Below are 20,432 nucleotides of genomic sequence, written 5' to 3' on the forward strand. Positions count from 1 at the left end.
AAGTAGGTGACACAAATGAAGCACAGAGCCACACACAGTTAGAATGAAAATGACTTCTGGATTTATGTCTGTCAGCAATATAGATATTTACAAATAACCCATATGAAAATGTAGAAAAGCACATTACATCTCCACACGCCATCCAACCCATTAGCTGCATAAGCTTAGTGACAGTATTTGCCAACCTGCAGTTCCTCGTACATAGATATTTTGTGCATTAGAAAAGAAGTATGCATAATTTAAAATAATAAATTACACAATTTACAAAGTAATATTAACAAAAGATTCACAGACAGCTCCTTACTCCAACAAAATAAATATTCAGGTAGATAAATTAATAAAAGAGTGCTTACTTAGAGCAATATAATTTAAAGAACAATAGATTATAACTTTGATAAAATTAAATTTTACAGTCATACATACGGATATCTTCAAATTTCTGTGAATAAAAACGGGCAGAAAAAGTACCAGAAATTAAATCTAAGTGTTTAATTAAAAAACAAGAGTGTAAAAAAAAAAGCCAGATATCTTATTGAGGCTCAGAATTAGATAAACTATAAATTATTATCTACATAAAGAAAAGGAACCCAAAACAACCACAAAACAGAACAATAAAACTTACAGCCATTTATAGTGTAAGTAAAGTAGGCTTTTACCCACTGGCAAGGTTGCTTGCTTCAGACATTTCCAGATTTTATTCTAGAGCGGAATTAAAAAATGCAAATTTAACACTATTTAACATTTGTTTTTTTTAATTTAATATTGTAGATAACCACTTCTCACTGTCTCCATTAAAAAGAACAGTTTTTATCACACTGAAAAATATCTTGTTGACAAAAACAAAAAAAACAAGCAAACAAACAAAAATGAATAAGACAAAGATGAAACCACTTGCTGGGTCCATACTTCCTTGTGGACATCAGCCAAGACATCTGAAGGTAGGACCAGGGGGGATTATGATGTAAAGAACAGGGAGTTCTGTTCTCAAGCCCAAACTAGACTCAGAGGGCAAAGGTATGCTCTGCAGGAGTTCTTGTCGACTTTTTGAGGGGCTCCTGGCCTGTCTAATCCTCGGTCCTACAAGGGGAACTGGACAAAAGGCATTTGAACTAGGAGACAACTTACAAATAACAAGATTCCAGGACATTATGCAAGCATGATTTTGCAAATCTATTCTGACTCTAAATCTTCCTAGAAATAGGTTCTCTTTTCTGTCCACTACTGATAGACACAGGCTTTTGTGCTGATATGTAAGGCGTGGGGACATCCTTGTGATGACAGGGGGACAGGGAGGAGGTAAGGGATGTGGAACAGTCAGAGGGTGGGCCTGGAGGGGCCTAAAATCTGGAGTATAAAAAAAAGAGAGAAAAATAAATAATAATTAAAAAAAGAAGAAAATAGAATAAGAGGATATTGGCTATTAACAATGTAAGTATAAGATTTGACATTTTCAAACCAAGGATTTTAGTTTTAGTCTTCCTTTGACATGTGCATGACTCTTCTTTATTCTTTAGTCATTGCTTTGACAAGCATATTCCATTTAAATACAAATAATTACATTATAACTGATGGTTTTATTTCAATAGGAATAATTATATTTTACAGCAATAGAGCCTGCTTTCCTCATATTTCTGTGAAAAAATGGGCAGGAAAAAGTACCAGAAATGGAATCTAAATGCTTACTTTTAAAAATAAACACAAACAGATTATAGAAAAATAGCCAGGGAACTTATTGAAGCTCAGAATTGGATAAAACACAAATTATTGCCTATAGAAAGAAAAGGAAGCTAAACAGCTACAAAACGGAACAATAAAACTTATAGCCAGGTACAGTAACTAAAGTAGGTTTTTGCCACTGGCAAGGTTGCTTGCTTCAGATATTTCCAGGTTTACTATCTGGTTAGACCATAGTAATATAATATTATGAGTTAATAATTATACTGCAGTTTTCCTTATAAATTCTTGGGCATGTTTAGTGGAAGGTGGATTGGAACACGGCAGACGAGGCCATAAACAATCAGAATAGAATGTGAGAGGCTAGGCAGAGAAAAGTGTCACCCAGGGCCAAGGATGCAGTAGCTAGAAGAAGTGAACAAATGTGTGGGAAGAGCTGCTCTCTTCCTTCACAAGCAATGGCTTTATCTTGAACTATTCAGGAACCTAATGGTTCTGATTAAGCCACAGTGAGCACTGCTACTCTTCCCAGCATATCCGGACACTCGGAGTCCCTGTGGAAAAGTTCTAAGCAGACTTATAAAGAATCTATAGTGATGTATACCAGGGCAAGTAGCTTTCATAAAGCATGCTTTTCTTCTTTTGGATGTCTTAGTGACCTGTGTATACCAAAGCCGTTACTAATTTTAAGTGCCCTGAAAAGTGTCTTCCATGTAAAATGGAATATGCCTTGTTATAAGCAATTTGTGCTTTATTACATAATTTAAGGACATGCTTTAACATACTCCTTTTTAATTGGCTTAAGCTACAGTCAAAAGAATGTAGGTTTCGAAATAGAGCTTATTATAGTCAGTGGACTGGATGGGCACCAATGAACAGGCAAATCGGTCCCTTTCGAGGGGAATTAGCCATGCAACTTTTCCTGGGACAATCCAGCCAAATTCTCTAAACGTCTGCTTTTGTTCATTCCTTTAAAATCAAGTAGAAAATTTCCCTTCCTTTCTTCATTTCTTCCTTCCTTCATTGTTCCTTGTCTCTCTCCTTCTTTCCCTCTCGCCCTCCCTGCCCCCTTGTTTTCTTCCTGCCCACAGATTGCTTTGGAAAGGAAAAGGAATCATCTAACAGGTTTCCAGCATTTCCCTTCTGAAAATAAAGTTCTAGGAAAATTACAGCATTTATTTACCTGTAAACTCTATAGAATGATCTGTATGTGAATACGATAACCTTCCATTTGTCCTAGTTATCCAAATGAATACATTCTTTTCCCCACCTTTCTAACAATAGATGACACAGTATTAATTTATCCTAATGATGAATATCAAATATGTTTCTCCCACATGAATATAGTATTTTAAATATAATTAGTTATTCATAATCATTTTCCATCTTCACAACATTTTTTAATTTTTGATTTGGTTTCCATATCCTAGATAGGAGAATATTAATTTGTTTTTATAATTAATCACATTTTATAAAATACCATAAGTGTAGTTTGGATAAGAAAAAATATCCTATTGTATTTCCTATCTCAAGATTTCTAAGTGTTGCCCATACTTCATCAGATTATTAAAAATTTTCAACTACCCACAGAGATTGTGATTCATCTGTTTTGGAGAGACTGAGCTTATTTTATTCAAAGAGCTTAACTTGAAGATTATTTGAAAGACTGATATTGTGTGTGTGAGAGAAAGAGAAAGAGAGAGAGAGGGAAGGAGGGAGGAGAGAGAGAAAGAGAGAGAGAGAGAGGGAGAGAGAGAGAGAGATAGATTACAGTTTCAGAATATCAATATTATTTTTCCTTCTGCTTTAATGATTTACCTCAATAAAATCCTTGGCTATCTGATCTCTTTGAAATGGCATAATCATTTAGTGTATTACATTTGGCATAAGTAAGAAGCATTCATCACATTGTTTTCATATTGAATTATATATATACAGAGTTTTCATTTGGGAGATTACAACACAGAATTCATTTCTAATCTTGGCAGAAAAAGCTGTTCTAATGGACAGCAGAGGGAGCTCAGACACAGCCGGTGAAGTCAAATACCTCACTAACAAAACTACAGTTCCAGCAATACAGACATGTTTCAGATAAAAAAAAAATAATAAAATGAAATAAATAAAAATCACATGTTTACCATGTTTAAAAGACTGAAAAGCATGGTGGTCCCCATTCTCCCAAGGCTAATGTTGTATTTATTGCCAGAAATATGTGAGTGTTTTTTCATAACACAGATTAGCTTCCCCTTTCAGAAGAGGTGAGCTATATTCCATGGTGGCATTTCCTGGGTTTTGCCAGTGAACACAGAGTTCATTTCCCAACAATCATAAGTTAATGACTATGAATTGTCACCTGTGAAATTAAACACACTCAATAGACAGAGAGGAAGTGACTGGAAGCTAATGATGATATAATGTAGAGCTAGCTCTAAAACCACATCTAGAGTACAAAGCAGGTCAGCAAACTAAGACATGAAAATGTAGCTGGCTATCTTCTTGTGGAAGAAAAGTTCTACTGGAAAATGGTGTTTTTCTGCTGACTTCTCTGGAAGTATTGCACAGAGGCAGTGTTCTGAGCTGAACTAAAGACCTGACTGAAAACATTTCCTGTTTGGTCTTTTGCTTTTAAGGCTTATGACTGCTGCTCTAGATTTTTTTTTAAGCAAGCTCTGGACAAGATCATTCATTCTTTTCTTCTTACATTTTATATTTTAATAAATCACACTAATTCGGATTTCAACCATGAGAAGGGCAAAAAGCCATGACTATGAAATACTGCCTGAAAGGCCTACCTCATACTGAAAAGGCAAATCAGGAAGACAGGAAAGCTAACAAATAATTTTGAATCCCTTTTGTTAGAAAAATCATTGATACACTATTTTCTCCATCTACTCAAAATTATGAAGACAACCAGTCCTTTTTTTCCTTTGCTTTTCTTCTTCTTCTTTTTTTAAACAAAGATAACAAATATATAAATCTTGTCATAAACAGCCTTCCAAGAGCAACTGCAACCCAACCAAGGGGTTCTACATTGGAGCTTCGGGTCTGGGTTAGGGACTTCAACACTTGTATTATTGCCATGGTGTCAATATCATGATGGCTGTAGCAGGAAGGAAGAGCATCAACAGGAGGTGTAATAGCAGATTTGATCCCATTACCAATTCTCTGGAACTAATTCTCTTCAGTGGACAAAAGCTTGCAAATGTCTCCACAGCACTCTTGGCACAGATGTCTTCATCTCATATGAAAAGAGGCGGTTTCTATGGCAATCCTGGTTAAGTGCCTATCTTGCTGCACTAATATAGTGCAAAATGTGCCTTCCATATAGCAAAAAAGATGTAGGCAACCAGTGTGAAATTAGGGAAAGTAGAAAGCTATTAACACAAGTATATTTGTTTCCCAGACAATAACCACTATAAAATACCGAACTTGAGGACCCTTCTTCTAAGGCTAGAATATGTCCAGCATTCACACATTAGAGAGAGACAAGAGTAAAGTCTTATAAAAGAGTTTGTCTCTGAAATGCAGGCCAATCAAAGCTACCATCAACCATGAAGTTGCCACGTTGCTCAATGGGTTTCTGCCTAGCATAGGCCTTACATCTTCTTCACTGTTAAAAGTTGCTTATTAACGAGTATATAAGGTCACATCATAATGTAAGTCATTTGATCGAGTATACATGTTGTTATGCTTAAGTGTAGATTTGTAAAGCCTTCAGGTATGAACTCTTCATGCTAGAAAGTTCGGTGGGTTAGTGCTGTAAGCAATCTTGCATCTGGCTTCCCAGTTGGCCAATTTTCTCACTATAATTTAGAGATCAAAGTGAGGTTATTTTCTTTTTCTTTTTCTTTTTCTTTTTCTTTTTCTTTTTGCAGTTGGGTAGATTTCAGAAAAGATGCCACAAAACTCTCAGGACACAGCATGCATTCCACTGTATCTCTCAGAATTCTCAGAGCTGACTCGATGTGTCAGTGGTACTGTCTCAAATATTCCCAGAGGGAGTAGGATTTTTTCTTTTTACTTAATGATGGTGTTCATAACAGTTAAAGTTAATTATAATTCACACATTTGAATACTGGCACTCTGGCCTCTGGGTGTCTACTATAAAGGGAAAAGGCCAAGTCTGGTTGTGTCCAGGAATAGTCAATATTACATATCAGCGTCTCCATCATATGCTAAGGTTAAAGGTTTGAGGCGGTTGTTCTGCCGTCTTTGGGGTTTCTTTGGCTTTTTGCTGTAGGAAATTTAGGAAAATTTGAAAAAAAAGTCAGTCTTTCATTTTAAATATTATTGTTTTAAATAAAAGAGCAAGGCAAAACAAAACAGTAGATCTAAATTGCCCACCTACATTTCCCAGTGCCTTTTAGAATACAGTCTCGTGATCTTTCAGTTTCACAGTTCCAAGATGTCTTAAGGTATTTAATTATTTTATAAAAAGCTGAATTATCCAATTTCTTAATTGACAGGATAGAAGTGATTTTATAGTATATTTTGTGTTTGTCTCAGAACTTTTATAAATAGTGCACATTTACAAATTCAGCTAAATAAGATTAAGAATTATCATAACATTTTCCCTAAGCAAAAGTATGTATGTGTGTATGTATCTATGAATGTATATATATATATATATATATATATATATATATATATACACACACACATTAATGAAACCAACATTCTATGGCATGTCTTCATGAGAAAAATCTTGAAAAAAATGACCCAGAACAGTTGTGATGCATTTCTATAATCTGAATGCCTTAGATATGGTAGATAGATTTTAGGCTTTCTAATATTAAAGTTTATTTTTTTTAATTTAGAATGTTGTGTGAAGATGAAGTAAATGTAGCACAATATTTCACACACTAGCCTGTCCCTAAGTTACTGGCGACTGGAGAATTTTCTTTGAATTAACTGTCTTACATCTCCCTTTAGATTCTGAAATATTTAAACACTCACCACGCTAGATAAATCATGGAGACAATGAAGACTAGCAGCACAAATGCCCCAGCTGCGACACCATAAACCCAGGTCTTTAGTCTCCCATCTAAGAAGAAAAGATATTAGTTTACATTAGTCTGGAACATATATGACTGCCTTGAACTTAAGATCAGGTCTCTTCAGGACTCAAACTCATTCTTTCTAAGCAGTTACCAATAATATATAGCAGCCAGGGGGAGTTAGGAAGCACTGCATTCTGGGGGAATTAGCAATGGAAAGAGTCAAAAAGCAACAAATTGTGTTTGCGTTCAGATACTGAGTTCCTTTCTGAATTCTTTATATGAAATCTTACCTCAAATACAGTATGTGCATCGTTCTGTGCACATATGCCTTGACTTTCCCACCTACTTCAGGAATGGCATATAATATATCAAAGATGCGAAACAGTACAGCTTTTGAGAAATTCATGAAACTAGAAATCAATGCAGATAAGTATTTGACCATTCACTTGTATTTTAAAAATTTTGTAACATGCTAACTTTTTTATTTGGCAATTATAATCTTTTATCTTGTCTATTCTTAGAGTGTGCTTCGACAATAAGAGAATTTTCAGAGATAATCACATAGAATAACATAGCATAGGACTTTTGAATATGTCTTTTCTAAAGTTCCTGGAATGTGCAACCCCTGTGACAGGCACTATTCTAGTTCAGCTTTGAGGCTTCTTTGTCCTTGAAGGACTATGCTCTAAGTACAAAACTTTGAATGTGCTCTTTAGGATGCTGCTGCCTACTTCCTTTGATGCTCACATTAGCATACACTGTCTGCAGCCAATATGGAAGTATGCAGGCAGTGTGTACATATAAGTATGTGGGCAATACTCATATTAAAATACTGTGTGAGTATGACAATTAGATATGGACAAAAAGACCCTGTGGAGAGTTATCCAATATTTAAAACGTGTCAGATAGAATTAGTTCTAGGTATTTTGTTCGTTAGAGTCTCATTTGCTGGAAATAGCAAATATTCTATCACTTAATTTTAAACCTGGAGATTTAAAAAGTGTTTTTCCCTTTTTTTCTTTTCTTTTCTTTTCTTTTTTCTTTTTTCTTTTCTTTTCTTTTTTTCTTTTCTTTTCTTCTCTTTTCCTTCTTTTTGAGCTGAGTTCAGAATCAAAAGAGCTATTTTACTACTGGTATCTTTTCTGCTACACTTTTCTGTTAAAATTATTTTAAAAATATTCAGATTGTTTGGGGGACATTATTAAACAAAGTAGAGAGAATTACTTAACCTGAGAAAAGATGTTCTTGTTTGTGAGAGCTGGTTGGATTTTCAGATAAGGTCCAAGTTTCTAATTGTAATTTGATCTCCTAACTTGGAGAGGAGAGTTTCTTACATTGTTTCAGACAAATCTGCTTTTCAAACTCAATTGTATGTACAGCTAAGAGTCTAATAAAAGAAATGATTATGGATAATGGTAATCACCCAAATTTTTAAAACACCTTAAACATTCAATTTTGGTTCTCTTATAAGGGAAATGCTTTTACTTAATGGCCATCCATCAAGGTATGCTAGCTATGCCAATTTCTTTCTTCATTTCTCATGTTTCTGATGAAATTATAAAGTCGGTGATGTCTGGATTTGTATGGAATTCCTCCGTAGTAAGAGGAATTGAGACAGAATATGTGTTGCTTATGGAGCACTGGTAGGACAGTTTCTGTACCTGGAGACAGTGCGTCCCATCCCAGTTAGGAAGAGAAAGTCTGCAAAGCAGAGAGTAGCACTTCAAGCTTGCAGCCTTATTCCTACATTGGGTTCAAGTTCAATCCTGGCTATACTAAGAGTATCTGCTGTAATACAACGATGGACTGGTCAGCCTCTCAGGGTCATTCCACCATTACAGGAAGGCTCCACCACTGCCTCTGTATATTTGGCCCGAGTGTAGTCTCTGAGCGAACTGAGGATGCTATTTATTGTTCTAACAGCCGAGTGCTCTTGGCACAGGCCTGCATTTCTCACGTTCCTTTATGAAAGGTTCATACCACTCACTCTGTATTATTATACTGAAAACTCTTAATGCCTTTATACTCTTATTTATCTCTTGTAAGTGACAACATATTTTTCTAATTATTGCCATTATGACATTGCTTTGTGCAGTGTATATTTATTATACTTACAAGTTTAGGAATGGATTTTAGAAAATAATATCAATTAGTTTTTTGAAGCAAGTAGTTTTATTTCTATGAATTTTGGCATGGATACTTGTGTTTACAGTGAAAACAAAAAGACATAAAGATAGCTGCAGTGTTAAAAATGAGTCCATTGATTGAGATATAATAATTTATTTGAAAAACTCCTAGTTACTAAAAGATATACTGTGATAGTGGTGGAATGTCTAAGTAAACAATTTTGAGTTCAGTGTCTGGTTGCTTCACCTGGCCCAAATGGCTGTAGAAACCATGTCCTGCCCCGTCCTGCTGGGTTACTGGAGGGTTGGGTTGGGTGAACTGCCCGACTGGTTTTCACATCTCCTCTTTTATCCTCTACTGTGGGAATCACCACCACAGGGATAAGTGTGCATTGCTCAAGGGTGCTGTTGGAGGACATGACTTCAGTGTACCCTTCTTCACAGCGGCATGCCTTCATCTGCAGGAGAACAGGGAGGCTCACACTACACATGCAAGGTGATCTTAGAAAGGACAGCTAGGCTTACTCAGAGAAAAGAGCATTAGGAAGCATCTTCAAGACAATTTACTGCATGCAATTTCTTTTTTGTTTTTAAAATTTCTTTATTAGATATCTTCTTTATGTACATTTCAAATGTTATCCCCTTTCCTGGTCCCCACCCCCACCCTGGCATTCCCCTACATTGGGGCATACAGCTGTCAAAGGACCAAGGACTTCTCTTCCCATTGAAGTTCTACAAGACCATCCTCTGCTACATATGTGTCTCGAGCCATGGTTCCCTCCATGTGTACTTCTTGGTTGGTGGCTTAGTCCCTGGGAGCTCTGGGGCTTCTGGTTGGTTCATGTTGTTGTTCCTTCTATGGGGTAGCAAACCCCTTCAGCTCCTTCAATCCTTTCTCTCACTTCTTCCTTGGGGACCCCTTGCTCATCTAATGGTTGCCTTAGCCTCATTAACTTTGCCCCACCCCCCGCGCCCTCATGATAAGTCTTTTTAAAGGTGAATAAGTCAAGTACATTGTGAACTGTTCAATTAATCTAAAACAAAAGTCGATGGTTTCTGCCTCTTGCCATGGCTTTTTGGGGACCCGGAAAAGGGACGGTACCAGAGACAGTGGGATGACAGAAGTGGCTTGTCCACTGTAATGAATGTGTACTTACCTCACTACAATATGAGTGGGGTTGACTACAGGGTGGATTGCAAGACCTGTCAGCATCGGGCTGGCTCACTACCAGGCAGCCCCCTGCAGAACAGAAAATCTTATTTTAACAAATAACTTCTCTTGCTGTGACAAAAATACACACTTGTCTTTGAAGTTTGAATCCTTTTGGAAGTTCTAAGAAGTACTACATTTGTGAAATGGCTGGCTACCAATTTCATTAGGAACTTTGGGCTTTTTACCCAGATGAGCACTGTGGTATGTACTTCATAAGTGTCTAAGACACATTGCCAAGGGGCTGATTTTGTAGCTGCTACATTTGAAACACTGGTTTCATAAAACCTATTTCTGATAGTAGTTGGGAAAAAATAGGTTATATAACCTATTTCCTCAAGCCAAGCATAGCAATTACAAACAAAACAGATTGAATTTTGTTTTATAGTTAAATATCTTTCTTGGCTATTCAAAATGGTAGTTTTCCTAACCATCAAAGTAAGTTTCAATTTGTTTGAACATTATATAAATGGGTTTATTATAGTGCTTATTTAGTTTTGAGAAAAATCACTGTTCTTATTACTTCCGGATATTTTGTGGATGCTGGGAAGAAAGGCAAAAAAAACAACAACAAACAAACAAACAAACAAACAAACAAAAAACAAAAAAAAACCAAACCAAACCAAACCAAAAAAAAAAAAACCTACCAAGTCCTTTGCTTGCACTATTTTCCAATTTGCCATTGAAATTAATCCCTCCAATTTATTTCTCACATACACTACAAACTGTGAATTGACTGATATGGGACTTGTAAAGAAAGAGACAGTTGCCCTAAAGAAACAATATTGGTGACATACTGGGACTCTTAATTTCAAACTATATTTACTCAATGCAACACAACTTTAGCCAAAACAACTTTTCTTTATTCATTGAGTTCATAGTTTTTTGGACTCAATCAAAGATTTCCAGAATCAGTTTTTCTTTTAACCTTATAAATAATTTTTTAGGTTTTCATTCATACATGCATTTTTTTAAAAATGCAACAAAATATAGTAAGATAAAATAAAAATGATCATATCACAAAAACAGTCACTGTAAAGCAAATGAAGGTTGGTGACCATGCTAACTTATCACTAAATATATGAAAGAAAGTTGTCACATGGTTTCCTTATAATGACAACTTATCAAGTAAAACAATTGATCCACATAGGTAATGAACTTTACATTTGTTTTCCAAAAGGAACTCATCTGAATGTAGCAGAAGAATACACTTAGGGTTCATCATAGGTCATTTACACACTAGTTTCTTCAGAGAAAAAAAAATCCTATACGGACTTTGTTGTTTTAAAAAGAAATTTAGAATGTGATTTATACTGAGCAGTCAGTCTTTAAATTTTGGTTTAGTTCTGCATTAGGCGAACTGTCTCAGTTGCAGTAGGAAAACAATAGTGTTACAAGAAAACAACAGACACATATTATTTGAGTCTGTTTTGAAAAAAAAAACAAACCTTCAATCAAATAGAACTTTTTAGGAAACTATTAAATTTCTTTTGAGTCACATAACAATGAAGTATATTCATTTCCAGGATATGAGGTAAGTAAATGACATCTCCAACACCTGGTTTGGAATGACGGCATTGCCTCATCTCTGCTCTTAGCACCCACTGCCTCGAATGGCTGAGTGTTTTCCTCCCCCCATTATGCTGTTGAGACAGCGAAGAGTTTCCTGGTAGGTGTTTTTTCTATTACATAGCATATGTCCACTGGGAGAGGCTATTATCAAAGGCTTTAGGTACAGCTTTTAGTCACACACACAAATCTGTCTTCATAACAATATAATTTGACATTCTGTTCTGGCTTTCATAGAGAGGAAATAAGAAATTAGGTTTCGATAGACCTGGGTCACTTGAAATTCAATATAAAAGTTGATGTTTTCCAAGAAGTGCGTTGATCCTGGCAGGCCCTATGATCTCATAATAAACATGAAAGTTAAATCACAAGTGGACTTTACTCAGGGGCACCCTAATGCATACAACTTTGTTTTTCTTGTAAAAGAGTTGAAATAAGTGTCCCAAGCCAGCAGGTGCCCTGGGCAGCTGACAGCCAATACCCCTCCTGCTTCTGAAGTGGAAATCCTGGACAATTGAATTATTTAAAAATGATAATTGTGGAAAATGCTTTAAATTTGTGTTTATGTGTCCAAAGCAGAGTTGTGCTCTGACTGTGTCTTGTTTTCACTGATTTTTCAGGCTATTCAATACATACTCAATCTGAAGTTTCTTTTCATCTCACTGGATTTATTGACAAATATTCCTTATTAATCAATAAAATATCTTATTAGGTTTGCTAATTTCAGTAGATTATATTTATATGAGCATACTCCATTGCTCTGTTTCATCCCCAAAGCACAAGAGCAGAAGTAGAGAAAGGAGTAATTATCATTTTCTTCACATATACTAATTTGCTAATATGTAAAATCCCTATGGAAAATTCAAAGTATCACTTATATTTATTTATTAACATTAAGTGGTTTTTCAATTAAATATATTCTAATGGTACTGTCCAGAGGAGATAGTAAAGAGAGAACTTGAGATATTTTAATATTTTAAAGTAAAATAATTTAGCACTGGTCACCAGACACGTACACACCATGTATTTCTTGATTCCAACAATGTGTCGGTGACACAGCAAGGGTCCTTCAGTACTCAGCTGAATTATGTATTACAAGAATGCATTTAGACAAACGACAGCATTGGTGTTTTACCTGTTACGTTTACGCCGTCTGACCTCTGACACCAGACTGTTCGAGAGGAGCCCTTCCAAGCACTTGCCACCCACTTGTACTCGTAGCACTGTCCGTCTGCAGGCATAGAGCAAGCGCTGATGTGACATCGCTCCGGACCATGAGAGAGGGTTTCTTCTCCAGTTGTACTATCAATTTCTAAGTTTCCTTCACTGCCATTTCGTATTGACACTTCATTTCCCTGCCCTGGTTTTTATTTAATTAATTTATTTTTTATTAGATATATTCTTTATTTACATTTCAAATGATTTCCCCTTTCCTGGTATCCCCCTCCCCGAAAGTCCCATAGACCTTCCTCCTTCCCCCTGTTCCCCAATCAACACATTCCTACTTCCCTGTCCTGCTACACTGCTACACTGAGCCTTTCCAGGACCAGGGCCCTCTCCTTCCTTCTTCTTGGGCATCATTTGATATGTGAATTGTTTCTTGGGTATTCCGAGCTTCTGGGCTAATATCTGCTTATTAGTGAGTGCATACAATGTGTGTTCTTTTGTGATTGGGCCACCTCACTCAGAATGACATTCTCTAATAACACCCACTTGCCTAAGAATTTTATGAATTCGTTGTTTTTAATAGCTGAGTAGTATTCCATAGTGTAAATATAGCACATTTTCTGTATCCATTCCTCCATTGAGGTACATCTGGGTTCTTTCCAGGTTCTGGCTATTATAAATAGGGCTGCTATGAACATAGTGGAGCATGTGTCCTTATTACATGCTGGGGAATCCTGCTATTTAATTTCAAATTTCGAGCTTCTGTACTACTCTGGGACAGAGCTACTCTATCCCAGGAACAGGGAATATTTTATGTGGTTGGTAAATGTAGGAAGATTATATTGGCAGGGCTGGAAATTTTACCCAAGTATTAGGTTAAATCATCTAGTTCATTAGTTTTTATTCTATATTTTCTCAGCATTTTAGGTCTCCTCTTCCAATTTTCAATGTAAGGTGACATTTTCTGTGCTTACTGTATGTTATGTGTCACATTTCTTAGCTATTACAAAACAAAGCTAAGAATTTGAGTCTTATATTAACCATGAGATACCAAGATTTTTACTGTTATTAAGATATCACCATACTCCAAGCTGTGACATTGTAATGCACCGAAGTTATGGATATGGAACTTGCTGCAAATATTGAGGGACTAATTCTGTATGCATATATATATATGTATATATATATATATATACATATACATACATACATATATGTATATATACCTAAAAAGACACATGAACATGTATGTCCATCATTATCTATGTTAAATTATTGTAAAATTAAAATAGTTAATTCTCACCAATGTGTTATTTACCAATTTCTAAGACCATATTAAAAGTCTGAATGTACAATGCTTTTGTAGTTCTTTAATTTTGTTACTTTTTTAAACAAATGGAAAATATTAGATTTATGTTTGGTTACTGCTATAAATACACAATCGATGCTCCCAATTCTCTTAGGCTTCTAGTATTTTTAACATAATATTTTTAAACATTTTTAAAATAATATTCCATGTTTTAAAACCAGAATCTTGTACTCCCCCCTCCTATGTGTGTGTGTATATGCGTGCATGTGTGTGCGTGTGTGTGTGCGTATGTGCATACACACACACAGAGTCTAGAGGCACATGTGTGAAGGTTATAGGACAACCTTGGTTATTGGTTCTCAATTTCCATATTATTTGGAACAAAGTTTGTTTTTGTTTGCTGTTGAATACAGCAAGCTATCTGGACCTCAAGCTTCTGGAAATACTTCTGATTTTCCCTACAATCTTTGAGATTTGAATTCATGTCTTCATACTTACATGGCTAGCACTTAACCTATGAATCATATTTGTAGCCACTAAAAATTTATTTCTAATTTAACTCTCAACTGTAAGTAGATATTAGCAAATTCAGTCATTCAACACAAATTCAACAGAACTAAATGAATAGATTTCAAATTGCAAACTGGTAAAACTACTTTGGACATCAATATGATGTTGTTGCTCAGAAAATTGGAAGTGTTTATACCTAAAGACTCAAACATATCACACCTAGGCAGGCATATAACCAAAAGATACCCTACAATACCACAAGGACACATGCTCCACTATGTTCATAGCAGCCTTATTTGTAATAGCCAGAAGCTGGAAACAACCCACATGTCCCTCAGGGGAAGAATGGACATAGAAGGGATACTTCATTTATACAATGGAATACTATTCAGCTTTAAAAAATAAGGAAATCATGAATTTTGCAGGCAAATGGATGGAACTAGAAAATATCATCCTAAGTAAGGTAACCCAGACAAAAAAAGGACATGCATGATAATATACTGCTGATAAGTGGATATTAGCCAAACAGATCAGAATTCACAGAATCCACAAAATACCCATGACATAATTCACAGACCATATGAAGCTTAACAAGAAGAAAGACCCAAGTGAGGATGCTTCAATTCCACTTTAAAAGGGGGAACAAAATAATCACAGGAGGGAGAGGGATGGAGGAACCTGGGAAGGAAAGGGGAAGGGTAGGAGAAAAGGGGGAACAGAATCAAGTATGGGGGAAAACAGGAGAGAATTCAGAGGGCCAGAAGAATGAATAGAAATATGCAGCAGTGTAGGGTGGGGAATGGGGGAGCTACAATCACTAGAAAGTCCAAAACACTAGGAATATGGGAGGCTTCCAGTGCCCAAAGGAAATGGCACAAGCAGAAATGCCCAACAGAGGGAAGATAGTCCCTGAAGAGACCACCTCCAGTAGATAGACATGGCCTCTAGTTGAGAGATGGGGCCACCCACCCATCTCAAAATTTTTAACCCAGAATTGTTTTTGTCTAAAGTAAATGCAGGGATAAAAATAGAGCAGAGAGTGAAGGAAAGGTAATCCAGAGAATGCCCCACATTGGGATCCATCCCAAGTGCAGACGCCAAACCCTGACACTATTGCTGCTGCTATGTTGTGCTTGCAGTCAGGAGCCTGGCATGGCTGTCTTCTGAGAGGATCTACCAGCACCTGACTGAAACAAATGCAGATACTTACAGCCAACCATTGGACTGAACCCAGGGACCTCAATGAAAGAGTTAGGGGGAAGGACTGAAGGAGCTGAAGGGGATTGCAACTCCATAGGAAGAACAACAGTATCAACTAACTGGACCCCTGAGAGCTCCCAGAAACTAGGCCTCAACCAAAAAGCATACATGGGCTGTTACATGACCCTTGCTACATAAGTAACAGAGGATTGCCTTCTCTGGCCTAGTGGGAGGGGATGTATTTGGTCCTGTGGAGGCTTGATGCCCCAGAAAAGGGGGATGCTAAAGGGGTGAGGCAGGAGTGGATGGGTAGGTGGTTCAGCATCCTCTGAGAGGCAAAGGGGAGGGGTATAGGATGGGGGCTTAGTGAAGGGGAGATGGAGAAGGGGAATAACATTTGAAATGTAAATAAAATAATAATTGAAGCACTCACCATCACATGATTTTGTTTCTAACATCTGTTCTGGACACAGGTGTTGGTTCTCCAGTTCTTGAATAATCACTGCTCTTGATCGGACCTGTATTCCACCAAAGCCAAGATCCTCACCATTTACGCAGGTCAGCTGACACAGACTCCATGAAGACCAGTCATTCAAATAACAGTCACCTGTACCAAACAGCTTGGTGATTTATACCCATGAGGAACAGTGATGCAGATACTCATTTTGATACTAATTATACATGTTTGCAAGTATGCTAGTTATGCATGATATTTATAAGATTTTGACAAACATAATAATTATCAGTTTATATATAGTAAATATATTATTTGGATTGGTTGGGTGGTCTCTAGGTAACTCACTGTTATAAGACAAACTATGAAGTTTGTCCATCATGATCATTTTCTAAGAGATATTATTTAGTCAAAGTTAACATGATATTAGTCATTAATGTAACGGGGGCTAGTTAAACCTAACAATAGATAGAGCTTGTCTCCAGGTATTCATAAAGTTAAATTGGCTTGAAGTTAAAGGTGAGAGAACCAGTGCTTATAAATGTCATTTTTTTCTTCTTCCCAGAGGACTCTAGCTGAGGCAGGCTAGTGAGAAGTTGACATTAAAACAGAAATTGGCTATTTCTTCTAATCTACATCTCTAATCAACCACACCCCTCTGAGAAAAGTACATACTACAAACAAAATGTCAAATACCATAAATTCATAGCAAATTTCAACAGCCTGATTATACATCTGTGCAATCAGCATTTAATCAAGAACAGACCATTCTCAGAATCTCAGAACTCTCATGGAATCATAGCATATATGCATTTTTACATTCGTCATCTTTTAATCACTCATGCTTGTAAGATCTGTTGTATGTTTCAATAGTTCTAATTATGAAACTAATTTAATTGTGAATATTAAAGTACAAGCTTGTGCTGAACATATACATTACATGTGTGGGTTTGTTGAGTGTATGCATAGTAACAGAATTATATGAAGGACCCATGTATTCACCCTTTTTTATCATTTTGAAAGTAGGGACGGTTTAGTGAAACATATTCACAAACCCCCTTTCATTCAACTACCAATAAATTGCTTGGTGACAGTGTTAATTTTGGCAGAGATGAATCCTGTAATACTTGTAGCACTTCAAGGATTTCATCTATCACCCAAATGATTAGAGACTCATATTATGGCGGACATGACTAAATAACACAGAATTGCTAGGAGGTGTGATTAATGACAATAGTTCTTGTGTCATGGGCTAGAAATCCTGGTAATCCAAAAATTATTTATATATATCTACAGTATAGCATTATATTGGAAAATATTACTATTACCCATGAGAACTGGCCATATACTATTATTATGTTAAATAGACATAGTTTTAAAATGACTCCTAATTACTGAATGCTCTTTCCATAGAGCAGTATTTCTCTCAACAGAGATTTGTTTTTTTTGATGTAAATGTTTATTAATAAAGACACACAACTAGTGAAGTGCAGAGAATAAGTGACTTTTGAGTGTTAATCCTTAAATAGGACATATATTGTACTGGCCAGCTTTGTGTGTCAACTTGACACAGGCTGGAGTTATCACAGAGAAAGGAGCTTCAGTTGAGGAAATGCCTCCATGAGATCCAACTGTAGGACATTTTCTCAATTAGTGATCAAGGGGACAGGGCCCAGCTCCTTGTGGGTTGTGCCATCCCTGGGCTGGTAGTCTTGGATTCTATAAGAAAGCAGGCTGAGCAAGCCAGGAGAAGTAAGCCAGTAAGTAGCATCCCTCCCTGGCCTCTGCATCAGCTCCTGCTTCCTGACCTGCTTGAGTTCCAGCCCTGACTTCATTTGGTGATGAACAACAATGTAGAAAGTGGAAACTGAATAAACTCTTTCCTCCCCAACTTGCTTCTTGGTCATGATGCTTGTGCAGGAATAGAAACCATGACTAAGACATATATATTACATTTTTCCTCACAAGACTCAGGTATCTCAAGAAAAAGGGTATGGAAAGATTGGAAGTTTCACAGTTAGTGGACAACATCAAGGAATCAGGGCAGATACAGATGTAAACCCACAGTGATTGTGACTGTACTAAGGCATATCCAAAGTCAAGAAAGACAAAACCTAACATGGAGGGAGGGGGAAGTGGGAATGTAGTACCAACCTTATCTCTGGAATTACTGACATTTGATAGATGGTGGGGAAGTCAGAGTCAGTTTTCATTAATGGTGAGAGCTTTAGTGTATGGAACACACTCTAGGACAGGTCTCATACACAAGAGTAGTTGTCCAGTATGAAGTTTGGATAATAGTTTAAAAAAGGGAGGTGGAGAAGGACAGAGGAAGGAGAGAGAATTAGAGGTAGAAATAGAGCAGGGATATGAGGGAGAGGGAGAGACAGAGGGAGAGACAGAGGGAGAGGGAGAGACAGAGGGAGAGGGAGAGACAGAGGGAGAGGGAGAGGGAGAGGGAGAGGGAGAGGGAGAGGGAGAGGAGGGAGAGGAGGGAGAGGAGGGAGAGGAGGGAGAGGAGGGAGAGGAGGGAGAGGAGGGAGAGGAGGGAGAGGAGGGAGAGGAGGGAGAGGAGGGAGAGGAGGGAGAGGAGGGAGAGGAGGGAGAGGAGGGAGAGGAGGGAGAGGAGGGAGAGGAGGGAGAGGAGGGAGAGGAGGGAGAGGAGGGAGAGGAGGGAGAGGAGGGAGAGGAGGGAGAGGAGGGAGAGGAGGGAGAGGAGGGAGAGGAGGGAGAGGAGGGAGAGGAGGGAGAGGAGGGAGAGGAGGGAGAGGAGGGAGAGGAGGGAGAGGAGGGAGAGGAGGGAGAGGAGGGAGAGGGGGGAGAGGGGAGAGAGGGGAGAGAGGGGAGAGAGGGGAGAGAGGGGAGAGAGGGGAGAGAGGGGAGAGAGGGGAGAGAGGGGAGAGAGGGGAGAGAGGGGAGAGAGGGGAGAGAGGGGAGAGAGGGGAGAGAGGGGAGAGAGAGGAGAGAGAGGAGAGAGAGGAGAGAGAGGAGAGAGAGGAGAGAGAGGAGAGAGAGAGAGAGGAGAGAGAGAGAGAGAGAGAGAGAGAGAGAGAGAGAGAGAGAGAGCAAAAGGTAGTCAGAGAACAGAAGTTGGGACCAGTGGTGGTGGTGGTAGTGTAGATCTGGTAGCAGCTCAGGGAGTAGAGGCATAAATATGATTATAATATGTTGTAAAAAATTCTCAAGGAATTTATAAAATATTATGTAAAAAAATCTAGTATACTTGGAAAATGCCAGAAGAGTGGGCAACTAAGAAAAGTATTTAAGAAAGTTATAGAAATCTCTGAGATGTCATATTTTGGGTTTACTGGTATTTACCAGGGTAATCTGGTATGGGTAAAAATTTAAAAAATTACTGATGACAGGGAATATAACTTTACCTAAGTGACTATAAATTTAATGGAATTTGGATTCTTTCTTTTTTGTAAGTAGGATTAAGCCATATATGTATCTTTACTTGATATCATCATACATTTTTCAGAGAAAACCAACAATTATATATTTCCGTAGTCTGTGAATTACATAATAATCTTGAAATATCAATGTCAAGCTTCCAAAATTTAATAACAAAATGAAAGTGAAGCACTCTGTACTAAATAGACTTTCATATTTTGAGAAAATCCATCAGAATAATAAATTTACATGATCCCTGCCAAAGATGAAAAATGTATTCTCCAGTTTATAGTCTACCCCCTTAAAGCTTACCATGTCTAAGCTTTCAAGACATACTGTAGAGGGCTGAATATGCAGCTCAAGGATATTAGAGACCTTATTCTGTGCATTAATGCTGTGCTCCTCTGACCCATAGATATTGTAGTTGTTAGTGGAGATATAATTGAATAAGATGGGTGACACCCATCACATGAACTCTATGCATAACCTCTTCTTGACTCTGGTGTTGTCATACTGTACACCATACACATACATATTTGGTCATACTGTAAACTCTGACATTGATGTGGTGAGCTGTTTCTATTTGTGGTATGGCTTAGCCATTTTCTTAGTGCTTTCTGTTTACTGTAAATAGTACTTGTAGTGTAGCCAAACCATAGCACACACCTTTAATCTAAGAGTTAAATAAAGCCGATACTAGGTCAAGGAGTAGAAAAAGTAACCAGTCTGCAGGGAGTGAGCATAAAGAAACTCTAAGAATTTCTTTTTAGTTGAAGGGTATTTAAGACAGAATGAAGGAGAAAGGGAGATATTCCTTCTG

General features: G+C 37.3%; 1 protein-coding gene across 1 annotated transcript in view; it reads right to left on the bottom strand.

The window, feature by feature from the left end:
- Nucleotides 1-5,505: 5,505 nt before the first annotated feature.
- Nucleotides 5,506-20,432, bottom strand: part of Thsd7a (thrombospondin type 1 domain containing 7A) — a 413,636-nt gene continuing 398,709 nt past the window's right edge. The window contains exons 23-28 of the mRNA XM_052173249.1: nucleotides 16,199-16,372; nucleotides 12,715-12,810; nucleotides 9,958-10,040; nucleotides 9,048-9,258; nucleotides 6,631-6,718; nucleotides 5,506-5,908 (exon numbers count right to left, since the gene is read on the bottom strand). Coding sequence (XP_052029209.1) covers nucleotides 5,824-5,908; nucleotides 6,631-6,718; nucleotides 9,048-9,258; nucleotides 9,958-10,040; nucleotides 12,715-12,810; nucleotides 16,199-16,372 — 737 coding nt within the window. The 3' untranslated portion in view covers nucleotides 5,506-5,823. The remainder of the gene's footprint in view (nucleotides 5,909-6,630; nucleotides 6,719-9,047; nucleotides 9,259-9,957; nucleotides 10,041-12,714; nucleotides 12,811-16,198; nucleotides 16,373-20,432) is intronic.

This window comes from Apodemus sylvaticus, chromosome 2, assembly GCF_947179515.1.
Source record: "Apodemus sylvaticus chromosome 2, mApoSyl1.1, whole genome shotgun sequence".
Lineage (NCBI taxonomy): Eukaryota > Metazoa > Chordata > Mammalia > Rodentia > Muridae > Apodemus > Apodemus sylvaticus.